This window comes from Eurytemora carolleeae, unplaced genomic scaffold (genome assembly GCF_000591075.1).
Source record: "Eurytemora carolleeae unplaced genomic scaffold, Eaff_2.0 scaffold246, whole genome shotgun sequence".
Taxonomy (NCBI): Eukaryota; Metazoa; Arthropoda; class Copepoda; order Calanoida; family Temoridae; genus Eurytemora; species Eurytemora carolleeae.
In genome coordinates this window covers 194,160-212,073 of record NW_019396137.1, presented here as the reverse complement: position 1 = coordinate 212,073, position 17,914 = coordinate 194,160, and the positions used below count along the sequence as shown (strand labels likewise).

General features: G+C 31.0%; 1 protein-coding gene across 1 annotated transcript in view; it reads left to right on the top strand.

Moving 5' to 3' along the window:
* Positions 1-17,914, top strand: part of LOC111696043 (protein white) — a 19,870-nt gene extending 1,956 nt beyond the window's left edge. Inside the window, exons 4-26 of the mRNA XM_023465566.1 lie at positions 774-816; positions 1,915-2,024; positions 2,413-2,541; positions 4,180-4,251; positions 4,462-4,515; positions 4,572-4,616; positions 6,987-7,057; positions 7,626-7,689; positions 8,631-8,734; positions 9,032-9,106; positions 9,902-9,950; positions 10,195-10,279; positions 10,504-10,619; positions 10,964-11,108; positions 11,998-12,068; positions 12,311-12,389; positions 13,718-13,783; positions 14,298-14,400; positions 14,748-14,863; positions 15,090-15,148; positions 15,599-15,664; positions 16,391-16,443; positions 16,884-17,914. Coding sequence (XP_023321334.1) covers positions 774-816; positions 1,915-2,024; positions 2,413-2,541; positions 4,180-4,251; positions 4,462-4,515; positions 4,572-4,616; positions 6,987-7,057; positions 7,626-7,689; positions 8,631-8,734; positions 9,032-9,106; positions 9,902-9,950; positions 10,195-10,279; positions 10,504-10,619; positions 10,964-11,108; positions 11,998-12,068; positions 12,311-12,389; positions 13,718-13,783; positions 14,298-14,400; positions 14,748-14,863; positions 15,090-15,148; positions 15,599-15,664; positions 16,391-16,443; positions 16,884-16,941 — 1,833 coding nt within the window. The 3' untranslated portion in view covers positions 16,942-17,914. The remainder of the gene's footprint in view (positions 1-773; positions 817-1,914; positions 2,025-2,412; positions 2,542-4,179; positions 4,252-4,461; positions 4,516-4,571; positions 4,617-6,986; positions 7,058-7,625; positions 7,690-8,630; positions 8,735-9,031; positions 9,107-9,901; positions 9,951-10,194; positions 10,280-10,503; positions 10,620-10,963; positions 11,109-11,997; positions 12,069-12,310; positions 12,390-13,717; positions 13,784-14,297; positions 14,401-14,747; positions 14,864-15,089; positions 15,149-15,598; positions 15,665-16,390; positions 16,444-16,883) is intronic.

Below are 17,914 nucleotides of genomic sequence, written 5' to 3'. Positions count from 1 at the left end.
TTTCCAATATTCCCCCATCAAAATATTTATATGGTTTTCCAATATTCCCCCATCAAAATATTTACATGGTTTCCAATATTCCCCCATCAAAATATTTACATGGTTTTCCAATATTCCCCCATCAAAATATTTACATGGTTTCCAATATTCCCCCATCAAAATATTTATATGGTTTTCCAATATTCCCCCATCAAAATATTTATATGGTTTTCCAATATTCCCCCATCAAAGTTTGAGACAAATTTGTCAAGGGGTTCCTGAGTTATGATCGAACATACAGACAAATAGAGATTAAAACTTTATATATATATTTGATTTTTAACATTTTTTGTTTTTTGTGATCTTCTTAAACAGATTTTAAAAGACATAATCGCAATAAAATCATATATTCATTATCATCCGTCTCATCACTTTAATCTTACCCCAGATTGTATAATATGGTAGGTTACTCTCAATGCGCTCCAATGAATGAGAAATTTTGTCTCCTTTAGATGGATATAATCTGTATATGAGGTCACTATCCCCCCTACAATCAGTAACAACATATGAGGATTTTATCTTGGAACGGTTTAAAAGTTTTTCTCTACACCTATGGCAAGTGACAAGTCATCAAAGGAATTGAGTTGTTGCCACAAATTCTAATGCTGAAACCCTACATCTTTGCAACTTGATGGTGTAAACCTTTGATAATTGCAACATCAGGCTTGCTGCGAAGATATAGGAATTTAAAAAATTGAGTTTGTTGCAATGACTCAATTCCTTCTTACTTTTAGGGAAAGAAGAATGGAGTCCATGATGTTAAACTACTAGACAATGGTAAATATCTAAAAATTTCAACAACTTAAAACTAACAATTTGGCAACAGCTGTTATACTCCAAACCATAAGGCTTGATTAATCTGATCAAGATGTCACAGAATATCGTCTTGTCTGTGTATTTGAAAGTTGTTTGGGATTTTTAAGCATAACTCTCAACAAAAACTTACTTTCTTCAAAAATTTGTTGTTTGAAAAGTATTTAGTATTTTTATTGCAAATGAGATACATGGCAAAATCACAATTTTAGCTTTATTTTGGCAAGACATCAAGCATCCTATTCCTATAAATGATAAGATAAAATTGGAAGTTTAAGCCCATGTTGTAAATTTGTAACCAAATTTTAGCACATACTAATCATTATTCTGCTATTTGGGTAAATTTCTGTTGCCATTGCTTTTAAAATCATCTTTGATAAATATAAATAATTCATAATTTTTCTGAAATTATAAGAATAAAAATTAATAATGAAAGGTGAAAAGTTTTTAAAGTAACTATATGTGAACATGAATTTAAAATGAATTTTTTAATTCTTATCTTTTAATAGCTTTATCTTACAAGTGTTTCATTAATGACTAAAACATTACGATGCAAAACATTAGATGAGAATCATTTATAATCATCAATCAATGCCAGATATTTTATTGTGTTAAATCAACCTTTATTCTGCAACAAAGCATTCTCTTGTGAATTTTACATATCGTTTTATTTCATGAAAAAAAACACTACAATCGTCCTTTTTGTCATTTATTAACTGCTCTTAATCTTGCATACTTTACTATAAATCAAATGCAATTAGATATGTCAGATACAATTTTAGAGGCATAGGTGTTTTTTTCTTCTTTTTTTCTAAAATTCAAAACTTTTTGAAAATGTTTTGTACTTTTCTTGACACAATGATTATTTCTAGAAATAACATGTATAAATACCATCAATTAAAATTTTTATTCAATTCATTTTTAAAAAAGCTGAACAAAAAATCCAGGAACCAAAAAAACTCTATAAAAGCACAGTGCTTTAACAATTATAGTATAAAGAAAGTGAATTAAAAGAAATAATCATAAATGATAAAAGTAAACGTTAAATAAAAATCACTGCAGTTTCTGGGTTTGCCCTTCCTGGTGAGTTCCTGGCTATTATGGGATCAAGTGGAGCTGGTAAAACAACACTTCTTAACACCCTGACACACAGGAACCAACAAGATGTACAGGTACAATCCTCGTCGTATATCAATACAATTAATTAGTTTTTAAAATTATAAACACTGATAACTAATCCAAACTTGTTCCGACAAATCTTTTAAGGGTACCATTGTAAATCAAGACTTACCATCTTTGAAAAGAGGTTTCCATAAAGGTTTTCCGTTTAGATTAGACCCAAGAAGAACATGTTTCAACATCATAATGGGAATGGAAATAGTTAAACTGTTATAATTTGTTAATCTACTTACAGCTAGGTGTGTGCACTCTGTAAAAAAGATACCTAATAGAATTTAAATCCCCCAACATCCCACCCTTCCCTATAAATTTAAACAAAATACCTTTGCCACCCAGAAGGCAAAGTGCAACTGCAAGCATGTTATGTCTATTTCTATTAAGATTGAGGGATCTTGGACAGCTAATGGGCACCATGTAACCCCTCAGATGATGACAGGAATCTCTGGATATGTTCATCAAGATGAACTCTTCATTGGTTCACTTACTATCAGAGAACATCTTATGTTCCAGGTAGGGTCTCTAAACTTGGTTCCGGAAATGGCTAACGGCACCTTTCCTGAAGCTGTTGAAAATGAAAAACCATAAAAATCTTTTGGAAATTAAGGGCAATACATTTTGACTTATTTTTTTTTATAAATTTACTCTATTCAGATGCTACACAGAAATAGGAAAAGTTAAAGAGACAATTATTAAATATATTGATTCCGACTTATTGTTCCTCAACCTTTTCTTAATAATTTGTGTACAGCATCCAAGAGTTAGATTTTTTTTATTTAGAAAAATGGAAACCATAATTTCAGGTGAAGTAAAAAAAGTCTAAGTAACGAATTCTCCCAACCAAGCTTTGTCTAAAGCAGCATGTAAGTCAGACTGGTTTGACAGTGGGCTGGCCATTTTTCTTCTTTTTTTTACCTGACAGTTGACAAAAAGACAATTATTTCTGTTCATTCAGGAAAGTTTGGATTGTGCACAAAAGTTAACGAAGTTTGTTCATTAGCGATTTTTAGTAAACATATTTTCCGTTTGTTTTCAAACAAATTCGAATAACATTTATTTTTGATTTGATTTCTCTGTACTGGAGGGAAATCAACGATCTGACACTAAGCTCGGATTTGCATAGTTAACGCCCAGCTAAGGAACCTGTATGAGAATGAGAAGAAATGAGAAAACTAGAAGAAAAAGTCCATCTAGAGACAAACGTTTTAATAAGAGACTATAATTTAATAATGGGAACATGAAAGATAACTAATTGTATCCTAGTCGTGTTCCTATACAGTTTATACACTGTTAGAAAATGTTTACAAAATGGCATTTCTAACAGTGTATGCAATCCAGCAATATAGTATTCCACAGAAAAATTAATCTGCTCTTTGGACTAAGTATTTAACAATTTTAACACATTAATACTCCACAGTAACTTTTGGCATTGTATTTTTCAATGGTCGACACTCCATAATCAAAGATCACCCTTTGATCTTTGCAAAGGAGTAAACCACTATTTATTGCAATAAACATGTCAGTATGTATGTCTCACGTATGGTACTTCATACTTAACTATGCTCTATAAGTACTCAAAGGAAAACTATGTCAGATTTTAATGGTAATACGAAATATGTGAATGTTTTTTAATGTCAACAAGCAAGGTAACATCACCGTGCATATACTTATCTTAATAGTCTGTATCACAAAAGTATTAATTTCAGCAAACATAATATAATGTAATCTTTAAAAGAAAAATAAATCAATCCGCAAACACAAAGCTCTCACAATCGCTGTACAATCTAGAATCTAAATATATAAAAATGCTATATATGTAAACAGTATGTAATCAAATTGTCAGGTTTATAAGAAACGGAAATATGAATATATAAAAATGCTATATATGTAAATAGTATGTAATCAAATTGTCAGGTTTATAAGAAACGGAAATATAAATATATAAAAATGCTAAATATGTAAACAGTATGTAATCAAATTGTCAGGTTTATAAGAAACGGAAATATAAATATATAAAAATGCTATAAATGTAAAACAATATGTAATCAAATTGTTCACTTTATAACAATTGGAAATATAAATATTTAGATTCAAAAAACCATTTTTTGCTTAACCTAAGTTACTAGAGCCATTATCAAAAATTGTTTTTAGGCAATGGTTGGAATGGATGGAAATATATCATTAGCTGAAAAAATGAAAAGAGTGGATCAAGTTCTACAAGAGGTGAAAATATATCCCAAATTATTACTTTAAATACAGCATTTTTAAATTAAGGTCATGATTTAAAAATTAACCAATTAACTAAATACATTTAACCCGGATCCACCTCCTCCAAAGCAGAAAAAGTGTTAATTTTACCAAAAACCTTGCTGAGGATCATATTTTGAATTTTAAATGTCCTCTTATTCCTACAATATTAATATTGTTCTTCAGCTTGGTCTAAAAAAATCTGAAAACACTGTTATTGGGATACCTGGCAGAATTAAGGTAAATTAAAATTAATTTATCAGAATTATGGAAAAATTATTTCTTCAATTTTCGAGGGAATTTCTGGAGGAGAGAAAAGAAGATTAGCTGTTGCATGTGAGGTAATTGCTAATTTAAAGGGATGCAAGGTAGTTGAACTGAGTATGCAGTGTTGTGGAAAACTTCTTTCAGATTCATTTGAGACATATTAAATTTTTAAAGATCTGTAAATCCCGAGTTTGAGCGCAAATTCGACGTTCATAACTCCTACTTTGGGGGGTGGATACGTTTTCAGAATTAGTTTTTTAAATTATTAAATAACGACGACATAAAATGTAAAAAGGTTCTACAATAAACTACAAACGTCATGTATATGAACATGTAGAGAAAATAAAAATCAATCTTACCATCAAAATAAGTAATCTTGTTCAATTATTAGTTTCTATTTTCTCATTATTCTGGTTTCTCCTTATTCACAAAGATTTTCTGCAGATTTTCTATAATTATCATTGAAAAGACGACATTTGAAGAATTTTAACAAATCTGCGAATAAATTCAAAGAAGATAAGAAATTCAATATAATAATGAAAACGAAATAACAGATTTATCATTGATTTATAGACAAATTTTTTTTATGAAATATGTTCCTAACCATCTAATTAGGTTACTGTATAATTTTTAGCCGGTCACTCCCTTTAACTATCATGTAAAAACAATTAAATTTTGTAACTGACTAAAAACGTCAGGGTTTCTCCAATATTGAAAATCAAATTCCAAGTCTCAATTATACAGAGTTACTTACAAAGGATGAGACTGTAAAGACGACCCAAAACTCTAGATATTTGACAATTTGAAGATTGATTTTTGGTTTCTGCATTAAATTGAGTATTTTGATGATTCACAATATTATTAAGCACAGACAAAAGCCAATTAGCCTACAAGGAACCTTGAATGTAAGAAAACGGCCTAAAAAAATTCTGTACAATCTTCTCTCTCATCATTTGTGGGTAACCCTGTATGTCCCAACTATGTAAGAACCACTTTTTAAAAAAAAGTGTCTTTATTTATGCTTCATGAAGTCTAACTCTGCGATTGAATTTTTCCTAAACCTTACTAATATTTGGAAATATATCTTTCTTAATTGTTTTAACACTTTTCAACATTCACTGAATGAAATTTCCCTTTTTAATGTTTTTTGAATTCCAAAATTGTAAACTTAAAATGTTTGAACCATACATATATTTACAACTAGCCGAATTAAATCTAGTCCATTGCTAACAATTAACATCATAAACTTGGAATTTAAAATACCGAAGTAAAATTTTTGAGAAGAAGAACTTAATTAAGAAGAAAATATTACATGGCTTCTAAACCTCCCCTTAGAGATATTTACTTTTTATTTTTGTTGTTGCTTCAGATATTTTTGTACTGCAAAAAGACAGAAAAGGGAGAATTTTGAATAGCAAAAAGCAACTTTGAAATTATATTTTTAAATTCTAATCGGCCACAAACCACCCTGCAGGAGGCTCAAAGTTCTGACATTAATTGAAATAAAAACAAACAAACAAACGCCCAATCATGCAATACAAAAAGTATTCTAAATTTCAAACAAACACAGTAGTATCACAAAAAAAAATAATTTGTTTGCTGTACTGTCCCAAGTTGGCTTCTTCAGTATTTATGAATACCGTACAACTTGCCTTAGCGGCCTAAAAGTCGGGCTGGTAATTCAAATGAATTGTAAATTAAAGTATACAATAAACTTCCAATTTATAAAAATTTAGGAAAAATTTTTAAGTCAAATGTGAGTTGAACATAAAGCATTTTTTCAAAGTTTATTCCAATTACATCTCCTATTTATCTATATAATAAAACAAGACATTCCTTGTGTATAGCCGGCCAAACGGCTGGAACGATTGGGCTGAAATTTTTTTGTGGACATTCATGGGTGGCTAGGGGGTGTTTAAATTTTTTTTTCCACGGGCAACGCCAGGACCTTCACTTAGTCATAAATCATTTTTTTCTTAATTTTATGAAAACCTCAATTTCTAAGGCTTCATCCAACCAAAATGTGAGAACATTCGATTTTGTCTGAAATTCTTCATGAATATAAAACGTTAAATTTATTCGTTTAATTTATCCCAGGAAACACTAGGATGGCCATTTTAGGAATTAATGTCTGGTATTCAAAAGTCACGAAGTCAACTCTTGATCCTGAAGGAATTGAGTTTAATAAGTTAAATTACTGAGGTTATGATATTGATGCTGGATCAGCACTTTTGTGGAACAATCTGAGAAAAATCTTAGATGAACGATGGCTGGGAAACCTAAGCCCCTAGTACTCCAGAAGAAATTCTGCGCCTATATATTTTTCGAAATGTATAATCAAAAAACAAAAAATTCAGTTTATAAAATCCTCCACTGAAAAAAAGCTTTTTATTAAATAATAATAAAAAATTATGGATTTTTTACAAAGAATTTATTCCTTTCAGGTGTTGTCTAATCCTCCAATCCTATTCTGTGACGAGCCAACCAGTGGCCTTGACTCTTTTATGGCCAATAGGTAAAATGATGAGAAATGTCATCTCTCAAATCCACGTGTTAAAGGAACCATGAGCCCTTGCTAAAGACTCAGATTTTCTAATCCCTATATCTCGGCAACCATTGTAAATCTTTGATATTTCAAACTGTAAATTCTATTTGATCAAATAGCCTGAGTTTGAAATATCAGCCTTTAAAGATACAGGGATTAGAAAATTTAAGATTGTTACAGTTTTTATATATTTCCAAAAATGGAAAATACTGTATCACAAAAGTTTTATTTTATCCCCAAAAAATGTTCTGTTACAAGGGGGGGGGGAGGGCAGGTGTCCATAAGCTACAACATTTTCCCCTTCCTTGCCACATACAAGCTTTTTTGTCTTCCGACGCCATAAGCCACAACATTTGAGTCTTCCGGCAATTATTAGGTTTTCAGATGGTAAATTTAGTGCATTGCAATTGCGATTTTCAATTTTTTGAAATTGCCAAATTCAAATTCTTTCTGAATTAGAGAATATGTACTGAACGAGTTTAAATCGATTTGAATTTATTCCATTAATTCAAAAGTTGTCAATTCTGAATATTTTCAGTGTGATAGAATCTCTTGTAAACCTGGCAAGACAAGGGCGTACAGTGGTCTGCACAATTCATCAGGAAAATATTTGGAATTTTATTAAATGAGATCTATTAAGCAACACTTGTTCCCTCTAACCTGCCAGTATAGATTTGTTGCATTAAACAAGCTGGGTCCATGCCCGTAGCCAGATATTTACCAAGGGGGGGAGTGCAAAAAGCGAGTGTTGTGATTGCCAAGAAAAAAGCGGTGGATTTGCAGGGGGTAAGGTCCACTGCACATACAATTTTTATAATTTTTGTATCAAAACCACATATTTTTAGTTTACATAATATATAATACTAGCTGAAGGGCCTGGCATAGCGTGGAATTTTTTTAAATCGAATTTTGAACAAAAAAGTTTGGATTTTTGAAGATAAAGAAATTTCGATTTAAAAAATTTCGATTTAAAAAATCGAATTTTCTTTAGCCTATGTCACCCCCGGGGCATCCATGGATTCCCTCAAAAAAAAATCAGCCCATTCGGTCCAGCCGTTTGGCCGGCTATAGGGAACATATATGTTGCGTTTTACAATGAACATTTTTTTAATTGTTTTTAAAACCATTTTATTTTCCGATGAGGAATTTTGATGTTTTGTATTCTACTGGCACAAGAAAACTTTCATAATTTAGTTTTTAGCTCTTAGCTTTTATCAAATGTGATGACAGAAAATGTTGATAATAGTTTCATTTATAATTTGAATTTCATGCATAAAATTGTGGAAAAAGGAAAAATTTACTATTAAACTCTTTGTAGTATAAGCTGAGGTTCGACGTTGAGATGTCTGAACGCCCTTGCCTTGTGTTTTGTGTTTGTGTGGCATGTGTTTATTGATGCAGCCCAAGGCATATACATTTTAATTCTATAACACGATTGTTTCTTATTATAGATTCTGTGCGAAAGGATCGTGTTAGTAAAATCCAAATAAAATGTTGGTCGAGAGCCTTCTCATTTTGTTTCAAATATTATTAATATACTCAGCCCTCTTCTCAGATCTACACAAAGTTTGATCGTCTTCTACTCATGGCCAAGGGTAAAACTGCTTTCCATGGTAACCCAGCTTCTGCAGTCGAATTCTTTACCAGGTCAGGCATCAATTTTATTTTGGGTTAAAAACCCTGGATAATTACTAAAGCATGGTATAAGAGCTAAACAAAATGCTATTTTTATTATTATTCTATACTGTTATTTTATTCATTTGCAAATTATTAAATGTTTCTGTTTTTAAATGGTTTAATTTTAGGAAAGTTTTACCAAATCTTATTGAAATTATACTTAAGTCTATTAAAAAATAAAAGTTCCATTTAATATTTAAAAATGCGCAAAATTGTTTAATTTTTTCTTTTTTTCTCTTTACAATTTAATGTGTTTTTTTATGCAAGGTGCGGATTTCCATGTCCATGGAACTATAATCCTGCAGACCATTTCCTGGATGTTCTCGCTGTTCATCATAAAAGGAATTATCTCTTTTAATAAAAGTAAAGCATACACATCCTCCTCCACCCCTGAGATACAGACTTTTATAAAAAGTTGCATACATTTTCAGGACTTGGTCTAAGCATTGCACCGCCGCGCTTTAGTTTCGGTTTTTAACTCAACTCAACCATACTGTTTTGTAGCCTTAGATATGCACATATTAGTACAGAGCCTTCAATTAAAAAATTCGGGAAAATATTGCACGGGTCTAAGTTGTCGTTGGGCCTTAATTACAGCTTGAGCTTTCTGATTCAAGCTGCATCTTATTTTGCACAGAGTTGAGTTTATTGGCGTGTTTTCTAGTAGGAAATGGTGCATTCCGGGTTTTTATGAGAACAAGACTCAACATTGTCCTTATTCTTCACTAAAACCAACCAATGTCGGTTTCATTATCGGAAGATCTTGGAGCTGTCAATCACGTGACACAAGCTGTCGTCAGAGTTGGGTCGAAGATTGGGTCTTAAAGTTGGGTTTTAGGAATTACGGCTCGAGCCAAAGATTTTTCATTTTTATTAAATTACGATGATTTTTTCTTTAAAAGAACATTTGTAGGATATAAATGAATATAATTCTTCGAAAATTTAAGATACTATGCGAATGCGACTCTAGAGGTAAAAAATTGAATTAAAATGTTTCCTTAACTGCAACTCATGCTGTTCAATTTCGCTTGTTATCAAATACATAATTATCAATTTATGTAAATTTTTAAGTTAATCAAAATCTGATCAAAATTAAATTATCCAAATTATATCAATTAAAAGGCAAGACCCGTTTAGAGAATTGCTAGCGGAAAAGGATATAAACAAAATCTGCTCAGCATTTGAGGTATTTTTCCAGATTTTTATTTATAAATAATTAAATAATTATATATATAAACAAAAAGGGGGTTGGAGGGTAAATTTTTTTGGGTGCTATTTTTCATCTGAACATGATTTTTTAAAGGAAACATTTTCAGAGCAAAAACTTCGATCGTTTCGTAGCTCCCTCTAATACTTTAGAGGTGAACAATTTTCCAGGGTGAGCCTATGACTCCAATGTGATAATTTAAATTGAATGTTTAAATATTTAGGAGTGTACTGAATATCTCAACTCCTTGAATATTATGATTGCTATGGAACCATCGGAGTTCCAAGAGGAGCAGAGTGTTTACCAAGGTTGTATAATAAGGTTGCTTTCTCATCTCGATGCGCTCCAAATTACAGCAAATGTCGTCTCCTAAGCATAGGTAGATAAAATCCGTATATGACGTCACTGATTTAGAGGCGTGAGTGACATCATATACGGATTCTATCTATCTATGCAAGGAGATGACAATTTTAGTACATTTGAGCACATCGGGAGTAAGGACCCTTATCATACAACCTTGTTGTGTACACAGAGCCTAATCTCTACCAAGCAACTTGGTTCATGCAGCTTATTGCCTTGCTCTGGAGAAATACGCTAATATTCAAGAGAGATCCTAAACTGTTCACAGCCAAGATTTTGCAGACACTGGTAATAATATAGTTGTTTTCAAAAGAACGGTATTTTTTGTGATTCAATTATAAACCAATTAATATCAGTAAAATTTTAGTTTTCAATCCAAAATACTTTTTTTGAAGTCATCTTCACGAAATGCTTCATTTCCTAAAAAGTGCCACATGCTCTATTCACAATCGTACACTTTAATATTTTGGAAGACATTGACATTTTTCTGGCTCGAAGATTAGTTTCTTTAAAGAGGCCACGATTAAAAATAGTAAATTTTAAAGAGAAATCATGGAACCGTTTAATGGTACCGTTGTGAATGGTTGAAATTACTACTATGCAATCCCTTTAAACCATTTGATTTAATTAAGCTGGTTGCCCTGATGTTCGGAGCTATCTACTACGATCAGAAGCTGGATAAGTTTGGTATAATGAATATTAACGGAGCACTGTTTGTGTCTGTAATAAACCTCTCCTTCATGAACCTGTATCCTATCATGACAATATTTTCTACAGGTGAGACAGAGAGGATCTAGTGTACAGTGAATTGTGAATATTGTGGAAGACGACATTTCAGTAATTTAATCTGTATTTGATGCTGTGCACAAGGGATACAGGATACATTTGTTGTATTAAACGTGATGGGTCGAATTTTCACTGGGTAGTTCAGACTGGACAGTGCAACTGAATGCGTATAAAGTACATGTTGTACCGACTCGAATCATGAAACGATTGGAGTAATATGATGTTTTGGAGAAAACACTACATTTTTGCTTTTTTATTTTATTGGACTATTAAAATAACATTAGTCTTTTAATCGTATTCCTGTTTCAAAGGTTTACAAAGTTTTTTAGATTTTCATGTTTTACAAGTCACTCTGTAGAAAAAGATATTTAAAATTTAATTGAATATCGCTTTTTCATGAGTAAAATCAAGTATTGTTATGACAAGATCCTTCTAAAACAACTTCACTAATAGTTAATGGTCTCGTCATTAATGGGTTAAACCCAAATTACCTTCGAGGATTGGTGTTTGTAAGCACCGATCTGGTAGTGTAGAATGTAATTCCATCACTGAACCCGCCCGCCCTGCGTATCTAGCTTTAAAGAAATTTACTAAATTGAATAAAAAGTGTTTAGTATTACTTTAATTACTACCATTTTTTTCTAAAATAAAAATTGTTTTTCATAATTAAAAGATTTTTTTAATACAGAAACTAATTCAGAAACTAATTCAGAATCTAATTCAGAAACTAATTCAGAAACTAATTCAGAAAATAATTCAGAAAATAATTCAGAAAATAATTCAGAAACTAATTCAGAAAATAATTCAGAAAATAATTCAGAAACTAATTCAGAAAATAATTCAGAAACTAATTCAGAAACTAATTCAGAAACTAATTCAGAAATACCTGTTTTTCTGCGTGAACACCATAATGGATTGTATAGAGTAGACACTTACTTCATAGCTAAACAGGTTACTTTCATCCTTTATTTGTTTTGTTGTGTGTTTCGATCTTTTTCGATATAATCAGAACTTTTTCTGACAAGAAAAATCTTTGGACGTCATTAACGTAAACATTTCATCTATTTTTCTGTTTTAATTGGTGGATTTGTAAAGCATAAAAAACGTTCTTACAGTTTAAATCAAACAAATATGATAATATGCTTTATATTTTTATCTAAAAAAATTGCAAAGCTTATAAATATTTTTTTAAGGTTGTTATGTTTCCATTGTTTGTTATTCAGCCAGTCTTATTCATGTCTATTCTTTACTGGCTGGCCGGCCTTCATCCAGGTAAACCTTAGTCTTGAGTAATAACTTATATTAGTTTTTAGTCTGAAAGCTTAGTCTCGAGTATAAAACCTTAGTCCCGAGTAAAACCTTATATTAGTCTTGAGTCTGAAAGCTTAGTCTCAAGTGTAAAACCTTAGTCTTCTGTATATAAAACCTAACTTAAACTTCAGTATCGAGCTGAGGTTTTAAAAGCTTAAGCCCCTAATAAAACCCGGTCTTAGCATCTACACCCATGTAAAGCTCAAGTCTAGACTCGGCTTTTGGATAGCCTTGGGATTAGTAAAAACCAACCGCATTGTATTTTTCGCTCTTAAAGTCTCTGGTTTTCAACAGCTAATGATCGTAAATTTCGTAAAAACTATTGTATTTGTACATTTAAAATCTTGGGAATTATTTGTACTTTCAAATTTGATCATTATTTGTAGTGCCAAATTTGATCAAAGGTATGAAATAAACATATTATAAAAATAAAATATCTACGTAAAGTTCGAATTTTCGAAATTTACATCTCCTTATCACTCTACTAGCAATCTTTCTGCTACAGAGAGAAAGCTTTCTATGCAGTCTCTAATTGGTCAAATCAGAGCCAATCCTGACATGGGTTCTATCTCAGCCCAACTCTGGGTTTCACTCGGGTTTAAGCTTTTAAAATCTCATCAAGTATAATATATTATGAAAATAACATTTAATTCGAATTTACGAAATTTACATCTCCATACCACAGCTGATATGCCTGCTACTGAGAGAAAGCTTTCTTAGCAGTCTCTAATTGGTCGAATCAGAACTAATCCTGACTTGGGGTTTACTTGCGCTCAAGTCTTTTAATAAGCCTGGTTTTACTCGGGTTTAAGCTTTTAATATCTCAGCTCTGAAGTCTAAAACCTTAGTCTAAAGACCAGAGCCTTTGCATTGATTCTTAAACCGTAGTCTCAGGTCTAAACCCTTAGCCTCGAGTCAAAACCTCAGTCTTGAGTCTAAAACCTTAGTCTTGAGTCTAAAACCTTAGTCTTGAGTCTAAAACCTTAGCCTCGAGTCTAAATCCTTAGTCTTGAGTCTAAAATCTTGTAGTGTTGAGTCAAAAACCTTAGCATCTAGTCAAAACATTAGTCTTGAGTCTAAAACTTTAGTCTCGAGTCTAAAACCTTAGCCTTGAGTCCAAACCTTAATCTTTAGTCTATAACACCTTAGCATCGAGTCCGAACCTTAAACTCTAGTCTAAACTCTTAGACTCTTGTCTCAAACCTTATCAAAACTTGAAGTATCTAAGAACAGATATCAGTTCTTTTATCGCAGAAATTCTTGTCACCACCTTAACGACATCTTTTTAGATCTGAACAGATTCTTTTCATCCATATATATCACTATACTCCTCACCCAGGATGTTGTGGGGGTTGGTAAGTACAGATTATAAACATATTTTAGATCTAATTTATTATTAGAAAAAAACTGAAAATCATTAATAAATATATAGCTGTAAATGCATAACTTGTGCAAAGTTAATCAAAAACAATTGATGTACAGCCAGAACCATAAAACTCTGGAAAAGAAAGACGACATTAAATGAATATTAAATTGTATTTTGTATGTTACAAAGCAAATATTTTTTTCATGTAGGTAAAAAATCACTTATTATTTTTTTAAATCATAATTTATATGCCTAAAAGTCATATTTCCACAGTGTGTGACAAAGTTAAGATTTTAGCTATTCCAATATACATGAAAACGACACTTATGCAGTGTATTGTAGTGCAAAAATTCTTTTAACTGCACTAGTTGGTGAAACCTTTTGCTTTATATATCAACATAACAATAAAGTTGCATAAATGTCGTCTTTCTTATCCACAGTTTTATTGGTTTACCTGTAGGTATGCTCGTAGATTAAAATTTTAATGTTTAGTTCGGTTTTAGGTTACTTGATGTCCTGTGCTTTCCGACTTGATATTGCTTTATCTCTTACCTCCTTGTTCACCACCCCTCTTATGCTAGTTGGGGGCTTCTACCTTAATACGGGGTAAGGTTCACCACCCCTCTTATGCTAGTTGGGGGTTTCTACCTTAATACGGGGTAAGGTTCACCACCCCTCTAATGATAGTTGGCGGTTTTTACCTTAATACGAGGTAAGGTTCACCACCCCTCCTATTTTACAATTTATTTCAAAACAATGAAAAGAACTTTTCTATTTAAGATTGATTTCTCTAACAAGCTTTAATCTATTTCAAGTTTATAAGTAAATAAAGAAAAGCTTTTAATTGACAGCTTCTCTTTGTTTACAAGTTTATGTCTATCAATGCTGTTTCGAAAGCTTGGAGAGAATCAATATTAAAATCGAAAGTCGTCTTCATTGAAAGGATTATTAAGGAGTATCCCAATATACCTGCGATGGTTGAAATATCTGTCCTGGTACTACTACGCCTTTGAGGCATTGATGATCAACCAATGGCAAGGGGTTGAAAACATTAGCTGCAATGGAACAGGTGAAATACATTTCTTCTCAGGGAGAATGAAATTTACTTATCATAATCTTATAAGGTGTTTGTCTGATTTAAATGTTCTAAATTTTCATTTTAGGTCTATCCAGGATATACGGGAGGGGGGGGGGGGCTATCTATCCTGAATTTTAAGTTTTACCCAAAGGATCGGACTAAAAATTATATTTATCAGGAAAAAATAATAATTAGAGAAAAATAAAACATATTTTAGATTTGACGTGGCTTTCTGCAGAGCCGATGTCTTATTTGCTCAACTTGAATAAAACCAAAGTAATCTACTTTACATAAAACCATGGATTAATAACACTACAGATAGAACACTAGATGTTGTCTTTTGAAGAGTCAGGGGGTTTTCGTTCACAATAATCCTGAGGCGACCAACGGAGTTACGCGCATGCCGCGCTGAATGTCAAGACAGAGAGCATGCGCGCTACTGTGTATGGTTATTGTGAACGAAATCCCCTAAATCTTAAAAAGATGTCATCTAGTGTTCTATCTGTATTGTTATTAACCTATGCATTTAAAACATATTTTATAATCTTAAATTTGTTTTTCTTTCTGCACTGTAAAACTTCAACCAATGCTCATTGCTCAGCTGGTTAGATAAAAGTGACTGTATATGTGATTTCATCTAATCCTCCCTTTGGATAATTTCATGGCTGGCTCACAGTCACAACAATACACTTTAAACCTTTTAATGTTAATAAATTCTGTGTTAAGGCCATGGATCCACATAATTGTATGGATACAGGAGAGAAGGTGTTAGAATTCTTTTCATTTCCAGAGGTAATATATTTCAATAATATTATCATTATCATCATTAATATTATCTTCATCTTCATCACCATTAATATTATAATTACCATTAATATTATCATTATCATTATTATCATTATCATTATCAATGTTGTCATTTATATTATAATTATTATCATTAATATTATCATTATCATCATTAATATTGTCATTATCATCATTAATATTATCATTATAATCATTAATATTATCATTATCATTATTAATATTATCATTATAATCATATCATTATCATCATTAATATTATCAATGTCATCATGAATATTATCATTATCATCATTTATATTATTATTATCACCATCAATATTATTATTATCATCATCATAATCATCATTATCATTATTATCATCATCATCATCATCATCATTATCATTATCATTATCATTATCATTATCATTATCATTATCATTATCATTATCATTATCATTATCATTATTATCATTAATATTGTCATTATCATCATTAATATTATCATTATAATCATTAATATTATCATTATCATCATTAATATTATCAATGTCATCATGAATATCATCATCATCATCATTATCATTATCATTATCATTATCATTATCATTATCATTATCATTATCATTATCATTATCATTATTATTATTATTATTATTATCATTAAACTTTTGATTATGATTTTTATTAAAGGTGATTTAAACCTTCAAACAAATTTTCTACTCTTAGGAAAATTTCCGATTTGATATCATCTACATGACTCTGCTTATGGTTTTTATAAGGCAAGCTTATTAAATTTTTAAAAATTATTAAATCAATTTTTTTCAAAGATTCTTATATCGGAAAAAAAATCTATGCATAAAAAAATCATATCAAACCAAATCAAGAGGGATACCTTTTCCATATTTATGCTCCTTTGTGAATTTGTTTAAATCGTAATTTTTAAATTTGATTTATGTACTTCTTTGTAAGGAGAGACGACTTTCTAGCAATATTTAAGGGTATTTGATGTATTTGATGATACACAACAAATTTTAATTTTTCTAAACATTGATTTAGTGAAATGGGTCTGTTTATACGGGCGAAATCGTTGTATCCATGTTTATTGGACCTTTAACAGTCATAATTTGTGCTTAAAAGTCGTTTTCCTTTGTAAGAGTTTTCTGATTATCCCTGATGTACTGAACAAAGTCCACTCATATTATATTGAATTATATATCAGAGGTTTGGCTTTTGTTGCGCTGTGGTCGAATACATACAGAAGAAAACAGAAGAAATAAGAAGAAATACACCAAGAACATTTAAAGATCATTTTTTGCTTTGTTGTAAATTTCTTTCTAAAAACTGTTTTAAAGAAATTCAAATTCTAATTTAGGTTTATCAAAGATTGTGCAAAATTTATCAGGGCTTGATTTATTTGTTTGGCTGGACAGCAGTAGGGTTTCCGGTAAAAAGAAAAAATTGTTTCGCGAAAATTTCGCATTTTTCGCGACCATTTCGCTTCATTTTCGCATTTTGTTCGCTCGCGAAAATTTCACAATAAAAATAAAGCGAAAATTTCGCGAATAAATAATGCGAAAATTTCGCGAGTAAATAACGCAAAAATTGAACGTATGTATTTTGGACGGACAGACAGAAGCTTAAAAAGATAGCTAATTAAACCAAATTCTCATCAAACATTTTTTTGAAGTAAAGGAATAGAAATTATTTATATGACATAATGAAACTTCAAATATTGAGCTATCACAGCAGAGAATTCCACAAGTTCTTCTGAGCAATTAAGTGTTGCAACTACGAAACTCATGGTTTTCACTAAATTTTTTATCGCAAAATTTCGCGAAATTTCGCTTCATCAATTTTCGCGAACAAGTTTGCCAAATGTGACCGAAAATTTTCGCATTTTTTCGTGAAACGTTTTGTTCGCTGGAAATCCTAGACAGCAGTATAGGATGCTAATGAAAAGTCGCGTCCTCATAATCAACCCCAAATATCTTTCAAAGAAATAATAAATAAATTTGTAAATTTCGTTTTTTTACCCTACTGTTAATAATGCTGCAGATATTTAGGGTTTTATTTGGATATTTATATTGAGCTCTTTAAAACTGTTCTTGCATATTTCACGGCTTTTCTTGTATTTTGAATCACAAGAATGAAACTTATTGAACAATTGTTAAGACGATATTTTATAAACTTTTTCGATGTCTCCGAAGGGAGTAACCAGCAATGTAGGGTAGTTAAACTGAGAATGTAGTT